General features: G+C 33.7%; 2 protein-coding genes across 2 annotated transcripts; both read right to left on the bottom strand.

Annotated features, from left to right (window-relative positions):
- Window positions 1–1,445: 1,445 nt before the first annotated feature.
- Window positions 1,446–5,124, bottom strand: LOC106767075. The gene is made up of 4 exons (XM_014651896.2): window positions 4,745–5,124; window positions 4,584–4,660; window positions 2,153–2,264; window positions 1,446–1,775 (listed from the first exon to the last, which is right to left on the bottom strand). The coding sequence occupies exons 1-4, from the start codon at window positions 4,990–4,992 to the stop codon at window positions 1,646–1,648; spliced, it is 567 nt and encodes a 188-aa protein (XP_014507382.1). The 5' UTR covers window positions 4,993–5,124; the 3' UTR covers window positions 1,446–1,645.
- A 4,284-nt stretch (window positions 5,125–9,408) lies between these two features.
- LOC106769538 (protein CHUP1, chloroplastic) lies at window positions 9,409–13,281 on the bottom strand. Its single transcript, XM_014655199.2, has 6 exons — window positions 11,656–13,281; window positions 11,180–11,311; window positions 10,895–11,076; window positions 10,679–10,790; window positions 9,889–10,023; window positions 9,409–9,802 (listed from the first exon to the last, which is right to left on the bottom strand). The coding sequence occupies exons 1-6, from the start codon at window positions 12,895–12,897 to the stop codon at window positions 9,677–9,679; spliced, it is 1,929 nt and encodes a 642-aa protein (XP_014510685.1). The 5' UTR covers window positions 12,898–13,281; the 3' UTR covers window positions 9,409–9,676.
- Between the last annotated feature and the right edge of the window lie 9,038 nt (window positions 13,282–22,319).

Raw genomic sequence — 22,319 nt, 5'->3', positions numbered from 1 at the left:
TTGTTGCCCATGTTCCCGATCATGATACCACTCTTCCCGATCATGACACCATTCTACCCGATCATGACAAAGTCAACCGACCTCTTTACCATACACAATCTATCTTGTCGCAACGTATTAACAAGGGTTAAATATGTTTTTAGTTCCTATACTTTAGGACGATTTTGGTTTTAGTCCCCCTATCAAATTATAGTACAATTTAGTCCTCCAACTTTAGAAAACTCTGGTTTTAGTCTTTTTTACCAAATTTTTTAACTTTACTTTTTGTTTCAAGCACATTTCATTGTAGCATTTGGATTATTTACACTGTTTAACACATTTTTGCTTCAATGTTAACTGAGAAACGTGTTTGAAACAGCAAATAAAGTTAAAAAAAATTGGTAAAAAGAACTAAAAACAGAATTTTCTAAAATTGAATGACTAAATTGTACCATAGTTTAAAAAAAGGACTAAAACCAAAATCGCTCCAAAGTATAGGAACTAAAAACATATTTAACCCTATTAACAAATAAAAGGTTATATATAAACTTCACTATCAGTTCTTACAATTTTTCCATTAATAAGAAAATTCAAATTTCAGGGAAAACATATTTATCTACTATAATTCTAAGAAAATCAATTCTATTCAAATCCGAAAATTGCCCCTACTTAATTCTGCAACAGATTATTTATTATTATTTATTTTTATCATGTAAAATATCTTTTATATGTTTTTCATATAGTTATTACTTTTTTTCTTAACTCCTTATCATAAATGTAATTTATTATTATAATTATATAAAATATTTTATTTATTATAATATAATATTTTAATATTATTAATAAATCTTATTTACTATTATCTAACATTAAAATTAAAAGTTGAAATATTTATACTAAATTTCAATTATTATTAGTTTAATATATTTTTTTTACTTCATCTAAGTGTTTTATTATAATTTTTGTGTATAAAATAGATTTCATTAAAATTTAAAAAATAAAAGTAAAAAAAACTTAAAAAATATTTTTAAATTTGAATATTTATTTTATTATTATAACATTTTTAATATCAACATTTTTCTATTAAATTTTATAAATTTAATTATTATTTTAATTCTCATAAAATTTCATTTAGTATTCTAATTTAAAACACATACAATTATAATTTTTTAAAAATATTTGATATTGAAAAAACAAAAATCAGTCTTTTTTATATTAACTATTTAATAATATTGTTTTTTTTAAATGTTTTATTATTTTATATAATTTAATTTATTGATATTGAAATACTAAGAAAGTAAATACAAGTATGGACATGTTTACGACTGTAAATATTCATTAAATAATCCTTAAAACATTATTATTATAAAAATAAATAAAGAAGCCCGTGTGTTCTTACTAGTTTAGAAGAAAATAAAATGTTATAAACATAAAACAATGCTGAATGCTTAACTTTCGATGATTAATTGCATCTTAAAACAAAAACATTTCTATATAGTTATCCAATAGAAGTAGTACAGTATAGTGCTCTCAATGCCAAGTCAAATTATAGAAGAAATGTACAAATTTTGATGTTATTATATAGCAGTTGGCACATGCCATGAATGGTTCAAATCAAGAGTTCAATATCATGATAAACCGAACGAAGCTCTGCAAAGCCTGAAAGTTAATATCCCACATAAACAGCAGCATTCACAATATAACAATCATCATTCTTGTCACCCATTTCCTCTACAACCACCCCACTTGAGCATATTAAACCACCATCCACAACTTCAACATTCAAAATTTCTCCACTGCAAATTTAAAAACAAAACAACACAAACACAATAGATTATCAACTACCCAAAGAAATCAGCGAAAGCATAGGTTAATACATGTTCATCAGGATCTACGAACACCAAAATTATGTTTTTGTTCTGAGCTTCAAGAAAAATATATAAACTTCAATACATAATACAGAGAGATAAGAATAACTTAGGTTTCTAATAGAAATGTCAAGTTTAATATCCAATAACCAGAGTACAGTAAAAGATTGAAATAACAACAGCTAATTTTACAAGAAAAAGATGATATATGATTTCATATTGATTGTCATGTCAATAACTTAAATAGAACAATATGAAAAAGTAACAAAACAAGGCACTGATTTTTCACTGTTCTGGGTACTTACTAGGGAAAAACTGATTTAACTTTCTCCACATCCAAAGATTTCTGGAGGGAATGAGGAACCCCTAGCTTGATATGCAATTTCATCTGGTCAAAACTCACACCAGGAATGGAACCTAAATCAAACTTGTCTCAATTAGAAATCATTAGACAATTTGAACGCGTAAATTATCCAAGCATACATTTTTAAAAAATTAATCAGCAATGAACAACCGTTCAGAAAAATCGTGAAAGTTAGAAATAATTGGAGATTTTTGGTCATAGGAAACATCTTATTGTACCGTATTTCCGGAAACTATCCAGAATTAGTGGGATGGAAATCAAGTCAAACTCACTACAAATTTCTCACGAGAAGAATGAATTCTAAGTGCAGAGTATAACCGTCCGGTTAGTTATCCACCATGCGGTTGCAACAACTTGTAAGCGAACAATTAGTAAAGTGGGACGGACACAAAGGTGAACCGATCAATCAATGGTCAAGACAATCAACCCTAAAGCTAACCACTTAAAGATAAAGTGTAAATATCCACAATTAGGCCGTAATTAGACTATTGTTAATTAAAGACCCACTCCAAAATCTATAAATTTAAGATAAGGAGATAGGTGATATGCATTTACTGCATCATTAATATTTGAACTGCCAACGTTAAACTGACTTTGGTTTCGAAATACCTTCTGAACGGCTTAGACGATTACAAGAGAACTCAAAGTTAAAGACAACTTTTGGCCTCTTGAACAACTTACTTGAACTTGGACCGTTGACCTCGATCGATCAAAACACTAAGCATTACAAATAGATCCTACTTATAGATAAAACATCCCTAATACCAACATAATAATGTTAAACTAAATAAGAATATACTATTGAATAAATATAATTTATTTGTAATAAGTTTTTTTTTTGGATAAAATCTAAACTCTCCTTCCAAAACACATGGCAATTAATTAGTACCTTACAAACAAATAAAGAGGACAGTTTAAAATTACTGAAATTAGTTTATTACCACAGAACGAAGGGATAGTAAGGAAAACAAGGAAAAAGAGAGATCTGTACTCAGATGTCATAAAACAAGTTATCTTTCTAAATGTCAGTTTGCTATACATTCCCTAACTAGCATAGGCGAAATTAAACATTCCATGCATTGATTCCTTTCACTTTCCTGACCATGGAAAAATATCATGTAAGTGATTCTACTATTTCTTCATACTTTACCCAATATACAGGGCAATAAATTACATGTTTAACTAATAGCCACTAGGAAAATAAATACTTGTAAAGACATTTGCAAGCAACATGCTGAAAAACAAAAACAATGGAGAAAGCTAGTCGCGTAGTGTAGAGTGCAGATGGATATCATAAATGCTTTTGTGGGCCATTTATAATGGGAAAAAGGGATATTCAATCTCAAGACAGAAATTTGGCAATTAGAAAGTAGTACAACATCAAATGAAAGGAATGAAGATGACTCGACTAGGATGTGTTGCAACTGTAACAAGACACATAATCATGAAATATAAGATATTCATGATACATCTACTTTATTACTAATAAGAAATGGTTTTACCATAATGAACAAAAGGAAATTATTTCAATTTCATTTTTGTTTGACCCTGTTCGGTCTATTCAATAAAACTCTAGAAGAGTAAATAGTCAAATCAGTCCCTAAAAAAGAGAGAATTGGTCGTATTAATCCTTGAGCCATGAAAGTTTTAAAAGTTTCCCTAAATAGGCATTTAATTGTCATATTAGTTCCTGAATGCTGTAATTAATCAGTCAAATTAGTCTCAACGATTTGTGACAAAAAGAGCTAATAGGTTGAAGAATGTACGTTTAGGGGCCTTAAGAATATTTTCTATCATTCAAACTCTTATTTTGATTTGCTTCATATTTACTGAATGTACACCAAGAATATCTCCCAACCAAAACTATACACTGATTTCTTTCAAGGGACAGAGATCACCAAAGTGAACCTTGCATCTTCCAACAAAGTGATTTTCAATCACGTGACTATAAATCAAACCATTCAGCAAGAACATGGAGTTGCGTCAATTCGCAATAAGATCAAGTTCAGTAGTCAATAATACAGGTGGACAGACTACCATTGAAGCTCCATTTTCATTTGCTTCAGTTTCTAACAAAACAAAAGTTCCTAGCGTAAAAAAATCCAACCATTACATTACACTTTAACTAACTACCTTATTCTTTCAAAAGAAGCAAGGCACCACCCCCATCAATTAACGTAATCAAATGTTCAATGCCATTGGGCAACAAAAAACCCTTATGTTACACCAAAAAGATAAATTATATTCCCACTCATGTTTTCTATTAACTAACACGGCTAATGTGTCTTACGATGGAATAACTCACAACAATAACACTAAGAAGTTGAACAGTGTAAAACCCAATAAGATTATATAAACACACACACATATACCTCTGCGGAAAGCGGGGATTGAATTAGAAGAAATTGCATCCTTGCACGCTCTCGTTGCTGCTACTGTTATGTCCTGTCTGTTGGGTTCATCGCCATGTCAGCAAAAACCAAAGATAAAAGGCCAAAAAATACAGAAAAAAAAAGGGAAGAGAATACAACACCCATGTTGGTCGTAGCCGACACCCATCTCCACGAACAAGAGCTTCATTGGAGAGGATGACCCTCTGCTACCTTCACTCCCTTCAACCACTTCCATAGTTCGGGAAATTGCAGAAAGTAAAAACTTTGATGAGCGATGTGAGAAAGAAAGAGTTTTTCCGAAACGTCGAGGAAAAGAGTTTGAGCCCAAATCAGTGATGGGAAACGATGAAAATTGAAGATTTAGAAGTGAATAACAGCATTCGGTCATTTCTCTCACAAGCTCAGCGATAAATGGAATCAAATCAATATTGATGACCGATTCGGGCGAATCACTGATTCACTGCTGACCGGATTCCCAAAGTTTAACTTTTTATTTCTGGTTTAACTCTCTCTCTCTCTCTGCCAATTCGTTTGTTATATATAAATTATAAAATTACTAGTGATAGATATATTATTGATATGTGTAGTGTTTATAATTGTTATTATTAATTATAAAGTAATTTTACACCAATTATAACATAATATGTAAATAATACATAATTGAAATGTGCATCACTGTATTTTACAAAATCAGTCATCTTTTTACTTTATTAAAATTTTAGTCTTTAATTTTCTTTTACACTTTTAGTGTCTTAATTTTTAGTCATCCATAAGTTTAGAGTCAGAATTTTCTTACACATAATGCTTTAATTCTAAAATATTGTAACTTTATTCAATTTTCAGATCATTATTTTGGATATGTAATGATATATCCATTCAATTTGGCTAGTTGATCCACAAATTTGTAGATAATTAAACTGAAAATTAAATAAAACTATTTATACTATCATCTAAAATATTAACGAGGGAATTTGCATATAGATTTTTTTTTCAATTTTATTCTTTTAATAATTATTTTTTGAATTCAAATAAAAAATTAATTTTCAATTAATTTAATTAGTATTTAATTTTTATATTTGGGTCAAATATTTATTTATTTTTTATATTTTTTTAATCAATTTTATTTCAGTGTGACCTTTCTGTTATATTACAAAGTTTAAAGTGTTATGACTAGTCATGTTGAAAAGTACAGTGGCACACTGTTTAAAAGGTTTGAAGTCGTTAAGGTAGAGACATTTGTATTGTTGTTTGTGGTCTTCTTCGTCCTATAATATTCATCATCTTCTTCGTAATCCACTTATATGCTCTATGTGCTTCAAGTCCTTGTTATAGTCGTCTTGGTCATGCAATTGTGGTTGGGGGATGCAAAACCAAAGTAGTTCTTCTCATGGTAACAGTGGTGATAATAAGGCTCATGATGTAACCTTCTTTTGCAACTATGGAGATGAAACAATTTTTAGGATAGTCAAAACTTTCAAGAATGTTGGGAAATAATTTTAGGATTGTCTTAACTAAGAGATTAGATTTATGGAATTTTGATTGATTATATTTTGTTTTTGTAATTATTGGGTAATAATAAATATTGTGCTATGGTTTTTTTCAACAACAGAGCAATTCAAATGGGATGGGTTGTAATTACTTCAAATGGTTTGAGTGGAGAATTCAATCACTAGATAGAGTATTTCTTGTGTTTTAAGTCCAAACTAGTAGTGGAGAAGGAGTGTCACTGCCATACGAGTGAGAATCACTAATGTAGAAAAGGTTTTTAATGTCTGTTATTTTGAGTTTTTTACGTATGATCCTGACCCGACGTCTTTATGGGTGATGTTAATGGAACATCGGACACTATAGGTCAAACGTCTATATAGACGTCGAACACTATACGTCAAACATTGATGATCAATTTTGTACTTCTGGTGTATTTTTTGAGGATTAATTTCTACATTGCAATTAAGATGATTGTGTTTCTGTTGCTGTTAGCCAAGAGGAAGAACCGTAGTGTTCTGCATTGAGAGTTGGAATTGCTCTCAAGGTGTACAGAATGTTGGAATTACTTTTTGGGTTTGTGAGATTGTGAGGTGTTCACATCTTACACTATAAGTGATATTGAGTGGGAAAGGAGAGTGCATTGAGAGGGGATATCTCTGGATTCTTGCTTATATACTCTATCATTATAGTGGTTCCCTTCAACTAAGGTCGTAGAAGGAATACTGGATGTAGGCTTGGCCGAACTAGTATAAATATTTGTGTTGATCTTTCTCTCCTTCTCTTTTATTGTTGATTCGTATATCTTGTATTATTGATTTCAAGAAAAGTTAAAGATTTTGCAAAGCTTTTTGAAAGAACAATTTTTGAAATAAAAATCTAATTCCCCCCCCCCCCCTAGCTTGAGATATAAGGCATCACATTTCTAACAATTGGCACCAGAGTTGGGAATTCAAAATTTACTCGCATTTTAATTGGTTAGGTTTTCCATATAATCGATTAAAAATTTCTTGATGACTAGTATATCTCAAACCTTTGGTGAAGGGGCATCCACAAATAGGCCACCACTATTTGCAGGTAAGAATTGTTGTAAATCTTGTATTGCAAAAGATCTTTGCTTCCGTAGATTGTGAGTGCTGAAGAATCAAATGGATGTAGATTTTGTGGAGTGGTTTTGACCAAACCATGATGTGCACAATAGCATCCCGCAAGTCTCGGCTTCCAGCGTCTTCCGCAAACAAGGAGGTCTTCAATGTTATTTGGTTTCAACGTTCTTCTTAGGTTGCAACGTTTTAATTTATTAAAAAAAATCTTTTTCTCAAAAGATATTTAGTAGATATTTTAGATGTTTTAAATAATGGGCTTGATCCATGAATTCTGAAAATAAAGCCTTTCATCCATTCCAAACAAATAGACTAACACATTGTTCTCTTTCTCTCATTCTTTTATCCTTTTGTTTTCTCTCCTTTCTTTTCTTTCTTCAAATTATTCTTGGTTTATTTTATTCTCTTTATATAGATCCTTGCTAGTTTTGAGATCCTCAGAAATTCTGAGAAGTTCTTGTTGTATCCTGGGAGGCTTGCGTAATACACCGCAGATAAGTCCTTAAGGACAATGATCTACACGCCTTAGAAATCCTTTGTTCGTGATTTTTATTCTTTTATTGTCAGCTTTTACAACAAGAACTACACATTTTGGAAAATTAGAATGGAAATTTTCTTAGAATCAGTAGACAAGGAAGTATGGGATGCAGTTATCAATGGTTCCTTTGAACCAACAAAAATGGAGAATGGTAAGCTGAAAGTCAAGGATTTCTCTGAGTGGGCCTTAGACGAAAGCATGAGAGCTCACTATGATGTTAAAGCAAAGAATATTATCTCCTCTACATTCACATTTGACGAGTTCTATAAAATCTCCACTTACACAACGACTAAAGACATGTAGAATGTTCTTAAGGTCACACACGAAGGAACAAATGAAGTGAAAAGGGCCAAAAAGATGATTACATTGCTCTGGTAAGCAACCTATTGATTTTTTTATCACACTTGAGATAATTGTTGTCTTAGATAGGAATAGTTGTGTGTTAAACAAAACTTAATTTTTAGCTATAAAATTTTGGGTGATAAAAATAATACTTGATGAGTTAGTGAAGAGTGACTACTTTCCGAAACAATACTCATATAAGTTAGTAAAAAGTAACTACAAAACAATATTCCTATTGTATCTTGCAATGTTAGTTTACTTAGTGAAACTCAATAAGCTAATAATTGAACATAATCTATACTAGCATACCAACCAATATAAAAACATCTTGAGTGATTTCTTCCTTCTTTGTCATGTTACATTGCATGTTAATATTGAAGAAATTTTCGAATTCAGTGTTTGAAAAAGTTTTTTTATAGTTCATTTGTCAAACTTAAAACTATCACGTGAACAAGTACTGTAAGTCAAAATTTGAAAAAATTACAACAAATTTTTAAAACACAATTGAACCTCCCATCTTGTTTTCATCATTACCTTACACACTATTGTCTTGTAAGATGAAGTAGAATGTTAATTAGTGTTTAATGGTAGTTTCTAAAAATGTTTTCTAAATAGTTGGTTTCTGTAGCTTGTTTCTTACGAATTTTATAAACTAGGTAGAATATAGTGGTCGGGAATTTTCTTTTTCACCAGTTTTAAATATTAGAAATACAGTACATAGTACATGTTATATTTAAAAGAATTTCACATTCTCGGGATAAATGTACCATTTGATTTCTCGTTTTTACTAAATGTAGAGAGGTAAAAGTTTCTAACTTATGTACTATACACATTTTTTAAGATACAAGAGTTGAAAAACTCCTCGGTTTCATTTCTACGTAGATTATTTGTATATACCTATTAAATTGAACAAAGATGTATTGTTATAATAGACTGTATATACTATCGTACATATACAATTTTTTACCTCTTATGGTCAGGTTTTCTCTTCCCAATGAGAAATTGTAGAATACACAAATACGAAAAGAAAAACAAAAATAGTCGAGTATGTGATCGAAACTTTCATTTTAAAATTTGCTGATATGTTTACCCTTTCTACTAAAATATTATTAATATTGCCATAGTAACAATATTAATATCATCAAGTGCCTTTTTCTAAGGTCCACAACCTTTTTGGCCAATAGAAATGACATAAAGATCAACAATTTCTCAACAATTTCATTTTGCAAATGATAACCCCTAACACCAATGGAAATGACATAAATATGGTACCAAAATTTATTTTCATCAAAAGAAAAATCAGTTAATATGAATGAATATGAAAAATGTTGCAAAATACGAAGAAATATTGTTTACTTATTTGCAATGAAAGAAAAAGCAGTCAAGTGAATGGAACAAATATTAAATTACAGGATTCGGTTAGATAGCGAATTTTTTTAATTGTTTCGATTCAGCAACTCTTTTATGATGAGAGATTTGCGGTTTCCCAGTAATGAATGGATAAATCATGAATTAAGAATGCGTTCCTATTTGCATCATTCTATTCACAAAATAGAGAAAAAGGGAAGAGGAACTAATTCTCTGAAGCTGAGTTTGCTCCAGCATTAGCATGTTGCAGACCTGCAAAAGAATTTCTGTTGCTGGCCATGGCACTGAATGTGGCATGACCTCGCTTTGTCTCTCAACTCTTGAAATGCTCTCATTGTATCCACATCAAAGCCTCCTGCGAACTGCCACACGTAAAACAGTTCATTGTACCAATTGGCCCTTTAGCTAACAGGCTCTAATTTTGTACCATTGTTGAAAATAAAATTACCTGATGAACTCGGAATGCAAATCTAACTCCTTGGACAATAAGCTCTTCTTCTTCAGGCCCACCACCAACTGTCTCAAGTTCAGCAGAGACTCTCTTCATATACTTCATGGCCAATTTTACAGATGCCAGCTTGATCTGCCACAATTTAACATTGTAGGTTATAATAAATGAAGGGAGCTATTCTTCTCACTTTGTAGTACAGAAATCTACTACGGTGCAATCCGGAATGCAAGATGCACATGCACATGACATTTTATTTATCTGTTTCCTTCTTCAAATAATTATTTAAAACAGATTGCAGGACCCTTCCAAGTTCCTATTGGCAAAGAGAATTTCCCTAAAATGAAGAAGACAAACATGTGGGGATCAGGGGTTTCCATGTGCTAGTGTTAGTGCAGATTAGCGCAAAACAGTTGAGGTCGACGAAGTCCTATCAGCAAAGATAACGTTTGCTTTGACATTTCGCTATCAGCTAGCTACTTGTCTACATGCTATGTGGTAAACTTACCAAGGATAATTCTTTAAAAGAAAAATTACAGATAATATTGTGGGGTCAATCCAACACAAAAATTTTAGTTACCAAACATTAAATTTTATTGATGGAGGAGTCTATGCAGACAACACATCCACCATTTTTATTCAATGAGGACTATGGGCCAACACAACTCTTGCCCATCATCATGTGCTATCGCTATATATACTGACCCATTTGTATTATACTAAACCTACAACTGAAGTTACTATCAAGCATAATGTGGAATTTTTCTAATATAACTTGCATGGAAATTACCTGGCTCACATAACCACTGTCAAGCATCCAATCCACGGGTATTTGGAAGACTTTGTATCTCTTTGTTGCCGATTCCCCCATTCTTGAGATATTGTATATCCCATGTTCTAATCTGTCATAATCATTTAAAATAAATGGCTTTAGAGATGTTCACATGAACATTTAATTCACCTTGAATAAGTAGAAATACTAATAATTTAAAACAAATGAACACACTTTTCTAAGAGAGTCTGCATTTTTTTAAGAGCTGGACCACACAGCTGCCGAGGATCATCGCGGAAAGACGAAGCCTCAGATACCAACTTCTTCAGGTCACAATACCCAAACGCAGCTTCACGCAAAGCATCAGCCTTCTGCTCTGGCCAATCGAAGTGTTTCAGCACTGCCCTTTCATCCACCTGAAACAACAAACAAAACCAGACAAATCACAAACGATATAAAATATATATTTTCTTGCAAGTATCATGGAAGAAGTAACACAACATTAAAAAGTAAAAATACCAAATAGGAGAGTTCGTCGTCAAGCCATTTGACAAAAGGCACTACATCTTCAATATCCGTGAATGCTGCGCTCTCCACCTCTTTGATCAGGTATCTAATAAATTCTCCTTGTGTTTCTACATCTGTTTTTATCTGTAAAAACAAAAAATATTATTAACATTTAGTAGTTTAATATTACTACGCTCTAATGAAATGAAGTAAATTTCTTTGACTTAATTGTCAGCTAGGGATTAGGGTTTCAGTAATTGAAGAATCTTTTCTTTCTTGTTTGACTAGGAACTCAACAAAATGCCATAATTTTAGAGCATATTTACGACTATGGCCAACCAAATTCGAATCAGATTACTGTCTTATCTGCGAAGGAAATCCAATTCAAAATAAAGCAATAAAAGCGACTACACATGTCAGCAGACAGTGACACAATAAATGCCCAGTGGCAAACCGGTAATTATACCGCCAAATTCACGTGCACTTACAGCCAACAAGTGAGTGGAGCGGTTCTCGATCTCGCCGATCATATCGCGAGCATTCGCCGTCGCCGGTACCTCCGCGGCACCGGCGGATCCCGAGTCCCGCCTCGAATGCGAGTCCCTCCGCATCAACGAGTGGTAAAATTCCACCACCTCCGGCACTCTTCTTACTTTCGCCGGAGCCAACTTCCCCGCCTTAGCCGGAGGAGGCGGCGGCGGTGGCGGAGGAGCTGCCTTAGATGCAGGTTTCCTTGGTGGAGGCGGAGGTGGAGGTGGAGGAGGCGCAGCCTTAATCAGTGGAGGAGGCGCAGCCTTAATCAGTGGAGGAGGCGCAGCCTTAATTGGTGGAGGAGGAGGTGGTGGCGGTGGCGGAATGGCTTGCTCGGTTTCGCCTATATTGGAGGAACTGCAGGAAGGTGATGAAGGAGAAGAAGACGAAGGTCTCGGTGGTGGGTTCGGAACACGAGGCGCGCGTGACCTCACGGAACCGGCGAGAACCGAGTCAGAGCAATCGGCGAGTTCCTCCGAGTTACACCGCGAGTGATGTGGCCTTTCCGTTTCCCCAGCCTCTCTTTTCAAAATCCCGCCTCCGAGATCGGACGCCGTTTTCTTCAAGCTTTTCATGACATTCGACCTCACCGAAACCTCCACCAACCTCTGCGAAGCTTCGTTCTCGTGCTCGTGTACGTGACTTTCTAATGTCTCTGCTCTGCTACTGCTACTGCTACATCCACTATACGACATTGTTTTCTTCATCTCCACTATCTCATCTTCCAGCGCCTTTAGTTTCATCTCGCTCTCTCTCCTCTCTTCTTCCACTCGAACCTTCAGCTCCTGCAACTCCTTCTTCAACTTCTCGTTCTCCACTTCCGTTTCCTCCGCTCTTCTTCTACTTCTTTCGATTTCACTTTCCCTCGCGCTGATCTCGCTCTCCAGAACGGGGACAATGGCGATGGACTCCTTCAGGAGCTTGTGCTCCAGCAGCTCCGTCTTCAGCCGCGACTCGCTCTCCCGGAGCTCCTCCACTAGACGGAGCAGCTCCGCAACATCCGGCGGTCGCGGCTGCACCTGAGCGGAGGAGCGCGGGAAGTACGCGCCGAAGGAGCGAGAGAACGGGGACTTGTGGGACGAGGACTTGGCGGTAGACGGCGATGGAGGAGGCTGCTTCTTCTGCGGCGGAGGGGTGTGCGTGGCCGGCGCCGGTGACTTCTGGAACCCCATTGCTACCCTTACCTTGCCGGCAACCATGAGTGTGAGATTTAATTATTTATTTTTATTTAGTTTTTGAGATTGGAAGTGAGAAGAGTTTTAAGCATGAGAACGACGACGTCGTTGTCTGAGTGTAGATAGACAGAGAAGCGAAGAGAAATGGAGGCACAGTTAACGATGAACGGTCTTGTGTTGTAGGATGCTTTTTGAGGTATAAAATATTAAGGAGAGTAATTTTAAATTTTGTTAAAGACAATATAGAAAAAGTTTGAAAAAAACCGAGGTTGTCCAAGTAGGATCATTTATTTTGGTTGGGTTTGGTCTGAAGGGGGAGTGAGTTGAGTCGGGAACGGTCGTCTAACGGTTGGTTTTGTGATTTTTGGTTTGGTATGTTTAATTTTATGTTTTTGACGTTTGTAACGGTTTGATCTTAAAGGAGTTTGAAGTCAGTAATCGTGATATTTTGGCGAGTTATCGTGGTTGTTGCGTTTTGTTGTTTGTTTGTTTGCCGTTGGCGTTGTGCAAGTCAGGGCTTGGAGATGGTACGTGAAACTATCCAACATTTTTTGTTACAAAAGTACTACCAACTATGAAAATGCATTTAATGTTGGGTTTTAAGCCACTTTCAATATTTAAGTAACTTTAAATATACAGTTAAATAATGTAATTACTCCCATCCTAACCATACTTGTCGTTTGAATTTATTTTATTTTGAAAGGTTACTTATTATTTTCTTACTCTTCATTTAATGTTTACGCAATTTTCAATCCATAATAAAATAAGAAATCACTGCATAATTAGGACAAAAGTATTATGTCTTCCTGAAATTTAAAAACCCACATATAAAAAGGGATACAATTTTATTGAAAAAAAAATGACAATTAAAAAGTAGCGTGGGAGTAGTATTTTGAAATTTAAAAAAAAAATATTATTTTCTTTCATATATTCTTTACCTTCTTCTATTTCATATTTATTACTAATGTATATAACTTAAGAAACTAATATTAGTGATAATCACATTTTAATACTTTTTTTATTAAGAAAAAAATCATATAAACTTAGACTTTCGGATAAGTGGTCAAATCTAAGTGGTTTGGTAATTCTTGATATAGGTTTATGAGAATTGAAAAAAATAAATATCTACATGTAAAAGACTTTTGGGACTCAAGTCAATTTTTAGATCATATGAGTGTGTGAGAAAGAATGAGACCGTGCATTTCCTGATTAATACCATGTGCATTTATAGAGTTTTTGAATTCTATAACTCATGTGATAAAAATAAATAGTATCAATAATATAATAACTTATTGTATATATGATAGTTAGCATAATAATAATGATGGGACACCTTATAAGATATACCAAATATCTTGTGAATATATGATATTAAGGAATATCATGACTTAATTAAACTTCTCAAATCTTGTGTATGAGGTCAAGCTCGAATGAAAGGTTCTCTTCATTGTGAGTTCGTCGAAGTGTTGTGGATGCTAGGAAACTTCATCGAGCTATATATACACTATTGTATACGAGATTTTTTATGACAGGTAAACAGGCTTACTATGATAGGTATTCTAATGTCGAGGTTCTTAAGGGTTTTGGAAGGTTTCTGAGTTTGCAAAGGAGAAAAGAATAAAGACAACTTTGTGATAGAGCTCTTGAAAGGGGATTGAAGGTAAGAAGAGCTAATCTTTTCGGTAATTTGTATAGTCTTGAATGGTTTGATGTATTTGTTTTGGTGCTTTGGTGTCTTTTGTTGAATCCATAAGCCTTGCATCATTGCATGCATTTGAGGTTGTGAGATGGTTTTTTTAATTTAATGCTTGGGATGCAGATTTCTTGATTGTATATCTTTGGGTTTCTTTTAATGCATATTTGTAGAAATAAGGGCTAAGGAAATTCCTTAGGTCCTTCACGAAACTAGCTTTGGGGGTTTTATTATTAGTTTACAGGAGCTTTTTAAAAGCTATGATGTGTGTATATATATATATAATGGATGTAAGGGTCTTTCTAGTGGCATAAAAGATGGATTCAAGTTCAACCTAATGTATGGTGTATGTGGGTGTGATGCATGAAAATTTATTATTTTTCCCAAACCAATGCGTGGGCATGAATTTTTTGGTTTACAATGGGTTCTGGGATGCATAGGTTGCACATTAGAGTTTTTATTTTTTGTGCAAGTGAGTCTTTATGGTGCATGAGAACTACTAGGGTTTTGGGTTCTAGTTAGGGTATAAAAAAAAGGTGGTTGCTTAGGCATAGGTCCCTATGGGTCACAAAGAAACAAAATGTGTTGGGTTCTTAGGGTTTACATAACTCGTGGTAGATGCTATGTTTATGTAGCTTCGTTTTGCCTAAAGTTACATTTCATTGGTCCATGAAAACATGTAGGGGTATAAATATGATGTGTAGAATTTGGATTTCTAGGAAGTACAAGGGCTCTCTGGTTTTATGGTTTTGGGGCTTCAAAAATAAGGGATACAAGGTTTTACATGAGGGGAAATAAGATATTGTATGAATGATTATTTTCCATTATTGAGATAAGCCGTGAGAGTGTTGTAACTGGGTGCATATGTGTTCATGAAGCAAGGCATGTAGTTGTGAGTTAGGGCTACTAGTTATCTTTATATGTGAATATGAAATGGATACTTATTCATGGTTAGAAATGATGATTGGTGCATGAGACTACTATTATTGCTTATATGTGTTTTGGATGTGTTTATGTATAGCATGTAACGTTAGGATGCTTTGGGGTTCTTATAGGACTTCTAGTTTTGGTGGGTTGTGTATGAAATGTAACATTGTTTCTTTATATCATTAGTGCATGGTGCAGGTGAATGGACTCAAGTTCTAGTTAGTCATAGGAACGTTGTAATTCCATGGGAAATAACATATGTTATAATGTTTTGCAATTTGGAGAAAGGGTACAAGCCGTGGGGCACCTTGAGTTTGCATGTTCACATAAAAGATATAATATTATATGTTTTTTGTGCATGGGTATTGGTAGGTGGACATTGGGTATGTACAGATTCTCGTATCAAAGTTTTTTGTTATTGGTTGTGTGGTGTCTAATTGCTTTTTTAGTTGGTATAACTATTTCGGAGGTGGGGCATTTACGTTTAATGTTTTCCATTGTGTTGGTGGGATTGCCATGGTGTTTGTGATTGCAATCACAATATCTCTTGAACTATCTTTCTATATTCTGGTGGTGTGCTCGCAAAAGTCCTGCTTTGGTAAGTGGACCCTATTTTGGTAAATAGGAGAGTCTTGTTGGGTGAACAGACCTTGTTTTCGCAAACAAGATTGTGGAAGTCATGCTTTGGTAGACGGGCCTTGTTTTGATAAACAGATCAAGTGGCCAAAGTATGAAAAGGAACATAGTGGAGGGTGGTGATAACAGGGTTCGCTTGGATTAAAGTTGGTTTTGCATGGTTTTATTGTGTGGTGACTTATTTGAAATAAGGGTGATCGAGGTCGTACCTGAATCAAATTGATGAGCAATTAGAAATGCAGTGTATACTAGGAAGTAACTCTTAGGTCGTCTCTCAAGGACCAATTGTTGGTTTAGTCATTAGATCGAACACGTAGTGGGGGGGAATTGGACAGATCGTGTGAAATAAAATTAACCAATTAAAACACAAATTCAAACAATAATGAAAAACAGGTTGGCCACTACTTCAATTGCATTTGTTTCAATCCTAGATTAACCATACTTAAACGCTCCTTTCACCCTTAATCCAAAAGATTTAACCAACTAAGCGAAGACTAATCCCATTTTCATGAAATGTGCATTAAGCAAACACAATGCATCATTATTTAATCGATTCTGCACCATACGGATTAATTAACCAAGTGATAATTAAACTCAACTAGTCCACTAAGTGTGTCCTAATTGCAAGGGCAAAACACATTGAATTATGATGCAGCGCACACAAGAACAACATTACAATTAAGCACAATAATCTCATGATACAATGCAAAATCCTTAGTGTCCAACCCAACAAATTCAAGCTTCCATTACACTAAATTCAACACATCAAAATGCAATAGAACCCAACAGAGCAATGCACAACGAAATTAATGCTAGAAAACGAACTTCAGTGTTGGAACAGAGAATGTAACAAAAAACGAAACTGGAACAACAACTAGAAAACGCATTGCAAACTATAAAACAAAATGGAACTAGTAAAGCCTATAATAAAAACGATCAACAACCCAACAACTTAAGAGAAAAATGAACATTGAAGTGAAACCCTAAGTGCAAAAAATGAAATGACCAAAGGAAGCTAAACAAAAATGGAATTGTAGTGAAAATTATAATTCAAATTCAATAAAGAGAAGAGGAAAAATAGAAATGAAAGATAAAACCTAGGACAACATTGTAGACGTCTAAGAGCTTCTAAAAACGAAAATGATAGAATGAGAAATGTCCAAGGGGGTAGTGGTTGCATGGGCACCAAAACATAGGTTAGCCCCACAATTGGGCTTCCTCCAAATTGACCAAAATTAGGCTCAATGTTTCCAAGTTTAACCCAAAAGTCATAGAAGCAAAATTACAATTTAATTTAAACTAAAATGTTGATGTGGAGAATGGAGAATGACATGATAGCACCCTCGTTGTCCTAAAATATGATTCTAATGTTTGCCCTGAAAATGATAATGGAAATAAATAAGCTCAAATAATTCAAATTCATTAAAATATGAATTACTTGTCAAATTAAGCCCAAATATTGAAATTGAGGAAATATTGATCAAATTAAGCACAATTCCCTAATTAAATATAGTATAAGAAGCTAAGTGAATAGGAGAAAATATTAACTCATCAAAGGGTATAATGAGAATAGATATTAATTGATAATTATATCATTATGTGTTATTTTGATGTTTATTTTGTTAGCTCACCCTTGCATTTTGTGGTTGTGTTTTCACTTGTGATGATAGTATTCATACGGGAGCAGATAATATTACAAAGGTTGATGTTGATGGTACTCGTGTACTGTAGAATGAGAAATGATTAGGGAACGATTCTTAGGGTTTCCAAAACGTTATTTCTCTTTTTAATTAATTATCATAAGGAGTTTTAGTACATTAATTCTGACTGTAACTGGATTATTTATTGTTTTCACATAACTTTATTTTTTTTACAACAACGAAATAAAGTTTTAAGTTTTCACTACACTGTGATTATATCATAATTTTATTCATTTAAGTAATGGACTTTTATTTTTATTCACATGTGACATCCTACATTAGGGTGTTATAATAGTACTCTTTTCTGGACATAATTGTATCGGTCAATGAGAGGCTGCCCTAAGATCGACCCTTGAGAGGTTGGCTGGTGTCCATGCGAACATATCGACATTATCAAATAGGACTTGATTTATAGTTTTTTCTCTTTCTTCACCTACAGTCGGTCTTATATTTAGACTGTAGCCCTCTTGTAAAGCAAACATTTTGGCTTCCCCAATAGGCTTTAACCTTGCATCATTGCCTAATTTTAGGTCAAGGTTGTCATATTCTATGATTACACCATGTTAAGTCTCTAAATCTCCCCATTTTTCTATGTTAATATTCTTCTTTTAAGATAGTTTAGCTTTTAATTTTCTAGAACTAAGGTAGTTTAGAGTAATTAGGATTAAAATAGGTTTTTGTAAAAATAGTGTTAATTTTCTCTTTTTAGTTAAATAAAATAGGTTTGTTAAATAATTAGGTATTTTCTCTTTTAGAAAAATTTTCAAAAAATTTAAAATAGGATTTCATGTTTTTAGGCTTTATTTTTTTCAGTTAATTGCTTTGTTAATGTTTGCAGGAATAAATAAAGGAATGGGCTGATGCTAAATGAATATAAAAATTTGGGTTGAACAATGTGTTGCTGAAGTTGCTTTTGGGCCATTTATTGATGGGCTGAAGATTAATTGTGCAGAGAGCAAAGGAAATTCTGATGTGCTTGAATTGGACTGAAGCTTTATGGCACCAGGTGAAACATAGCATTTTGGCATTGTCAGTTTAATGAAACACATCGTTTTGAAACGCAAAAGAGGGTATGGGCAGAGCTTTATTGGAACGCTGCGTTTTGGTAAATGTTAGTTGCAACACTGGGAATAGCTTGCATTCGTGTCTGGTTTGGAAGAGAAAAATGAAAACCCAGCAGCTAAGGTTCTAAAGAACGCGAGAAAGAAATGAGAACTCTATGGTTCGTGTCACTTGCTCAAGAGCGCATAACTGAATCAGACACACGTGGGGGAATCTGGATCAGTCAGATTCACGGTTGAAAGCACATGCAAAACTGTTGACGGTTGGAGAAGCTTTCAGAGTCAGTTTTTAGTTCATCCCCTTTCCCCCTCTTTTCCTCTTTTTCTGTTTTTGTTTTTTCCTATATAAAGGAGTTTTGTAAAAAACGAATGAACAGGTGGTGGGTGACAAACACCACTATAGACTCATTTTCATGCTTTCATGTAGACTTTAAGCTTTCATTGAGGGTAGATACGTAGATACATTGTTCTTTGCTGCTGACTTCGCAGAGGGATCTCTCGTGGGTGACAGGCCGGGAGGTTCCCTTTTGTGATTTTGAATTCTTGTATTTCAGTTTTTCAATTGTTCAATACGGTGATGTTATTTTATTTTCCTTGCACGATTTTAAGTCTCTTGCTCTTTTAATTTTGATTCCTGCCGATTACTTCTTTGATTCATGCAATTTAGTTTATTGTACTTAGTTCTTTGATTGTCTCTTATTCTGATTTTTTTCCAATTTTTCTTTTTACCTTTTGATATATGATAGCACATAGTTTAGGTATAGGATATTTTCATTTTCCTTTGTTTAAATTTACCTTTGCTTTTACTGTTTGTGCTTTTATGTCTTTAATTCATTAGTAGCTATAGTGATCATTGTAAATAGAATTTGTTCTAATCTGTTCTTTTCATGATAATTGCAGATTAATCTTTTCTTTTTATTTGTTTTGTGAATTCTAGATTTAGTCTCTTATTTTACAGTCCATTCTATAATGTTGTCTTTCATTCATATAGGTGATTACTCATTTGATCTTTGCATCGTGTAATTAGATTCTTGATTTTAGGTTTTATTACTGATTCATAAAAGTAAAAATGTTCATTAGTTTAGGTTATATTTCTTTCATTTAGGATAGAAATAATGCATTGTTCTGTCATTTATTGTCATTCTTTTATTAGCTTAGTTAGATACATTCATTAGCTTCAGATTGTTTTCTTTCCATTCATTCATTAGTTTTAATTAGATAAGCACTTTACCAATTGATTACTTTCGTATCAGATTTCATTTTACATATTGTTTTCCCCACTTTGTTTTAATAAAATTAGGCTATACTTTTACAATTCTAAACTTAACAAAAACCAAGTTCTTGGATTAGACCCTAGGTTGCCCCTATACTACATTAGTGGAGAATTTAGGTTTGTTGAGCTTTAATGCGAATAAAAGCCTTTCGACACACCAGTTACACTTACTCACTCGATATCATTAGTACTAAGTGAGGGAACTTGGAACTGCAAGCTGGCAATGCAACATTTGGATACACTAGGATATTATTTGGTATATGCAATGCACCTGCTACATGTCAGAGGTGCATGTTAAGTATTTTCTTTTACCTAATTGAATGTTGCATGGAAATCCTCACGGATGATTTTACAATGTTTGGTTCTTCATTTTCTAAACGGTTGCATCATTTAGATAAAGCTAAATTAATGTCATTCCTCTTTACCTTTCGTCTGTGAGGGAAGTTCACTCATTCTTTAGACATGTAGATTTTTATAGAAGGTTTATCCAAGATTTTAACTAGTTAGCCTTGTCATTGTTCAACCTCTTATAGAAGAACACATTGTTTGAATTTTCCATGTCATACAAGAAGGCATTGAAAGAATTGAAAAGGAGGCTCACCACAACATTGAATTTACAACCTCCAAAATGGGAGCTCCTCTTTGAGCTTATGTGTGAAGCATTTAATTACGCTTTAGGTTTTGTGTTGTCATAAAGAAGAGATAAATTTGCTTATGTCATAGCCTATGCCTTAGAGCAACTGCATCATAACTGGAAAAAAAAAAAGATGGTTATCATTATGTTTGTTATGGGAAAAATTCATATATCTTACTTGTTAGGTTCAAGGATCACAATATATAATAACCATGCTACTTTGAAGTTTTTGCAAAAGAAGGTTGATAACAAGTCAAGATTGAATAAATAGATGTTCCTCCTATAAGTGTTTGATTTGGAGATTAAGGATAAGAGTGGAACATTGAATCAAATTGTTAACCACCTTAGCACAATAGAAGACACTCACAATGTAGTATTTACTTTAAATTATTTTAATATAGTTTCATGGCATGTTGGCCTTATGAACTACCTGATTATTAACATTTTGCCTTACCCAAATTTAGGAACTTAAATCAAATGCAAAAGCATTTTATTTTGGGTGACCCTTACCTCTAGAAATTTTATAATGACCAAATAATTGTGAGTTGTGTTCCTGATGAAACACCACTTCCACAACACATTGGTTAAAGGTCATTATAGACCCCAAAGAACTGCAAAAAAAAGTAATGAAGATAGAATTTTGCTAACCAACCATGATGGCCTTCCTCCTACTTGCTCCATGAGATGGTGGTCTTCGTGGAAGGTTGAAGGTTGTAGAAGCTTGGAAATAGTGAGAGGAATGTGTGTATGGTTTAGTGATAGTAAGGTTTCCTAAGGAGATGTGAGGCCAACTCCTAAGGAAGAAAGCTAGAGTAGTGATAAACCCCCAACCCCTACTAAGGATAGAGGCACATGGTAAATGCTTACAGAGAATAAACATGTTTAGAATGAGACTTTCTTTCACTTTCTTTTGGCTTAGTTTTGAAACCACAGGAAAATACTAGAAGTGGGGTTGAATAGTGTTTTTAAATTATTTTTCAAATGTAGTGTTTGACGAGTATTATGAAGTAAGTTGATCAAGAGGATTTATTTAGACGTTGTTGTTTTGCAAAGCTTATGAAAAGATATAATCAATAAAACAGTCTAATGAGCACTACGAAATGTGTTTCTTGATTCAGCGTGTAGAAAATGATTTATGAAGGTCTTTTTAAAGAGTTGTGTAGATACTAGGTTTCATAAGAAGCTTTTTACGAATATAGTTGTAAAATAAAATAAAAAATGAACGAGTATTTTAATACCGGTTCACTCCAACTAAGCCACCTCCAGTTCTCCCTCAAGAACTCTTGAAAGGTTCCACTAATCTTTTAGAAGATTACACAATTATTCTCACCACTTCTGGTTTCCAATGAGTACTCTCACCACTCTTGGTTTACAATGAGTATTCTCACCACTCCTGGTTTACAATGAGTATTATCGCAACCGGAATCACGACGGGACGTCGATCCGAAAAAGAAAACGATTTTGAAAAAAGTTTTGGAGTCGCCACTATAGTTTATTTCGGAAAACTACGGAAAAACCATAA

This window comes from Vigna radiata, chromosome 7 (assembly GCF_000741045.1).
Source record: "Vigna radiata var. radiata cultivar VC1973A chromosome 7, Vradiata_ver6, whole genome shotgun sequence".
Classification (NCBI taxonomy): domain Eukaryota; kingdom Viridiplantae; phylum Streptophyta; class Magnoliopsida; order Fabales; family Fabaceae; genus Vigna; species Vigna radiata.
This window is presented reverse-complemented; position numbering and strand designations above follow the sequence as displayed.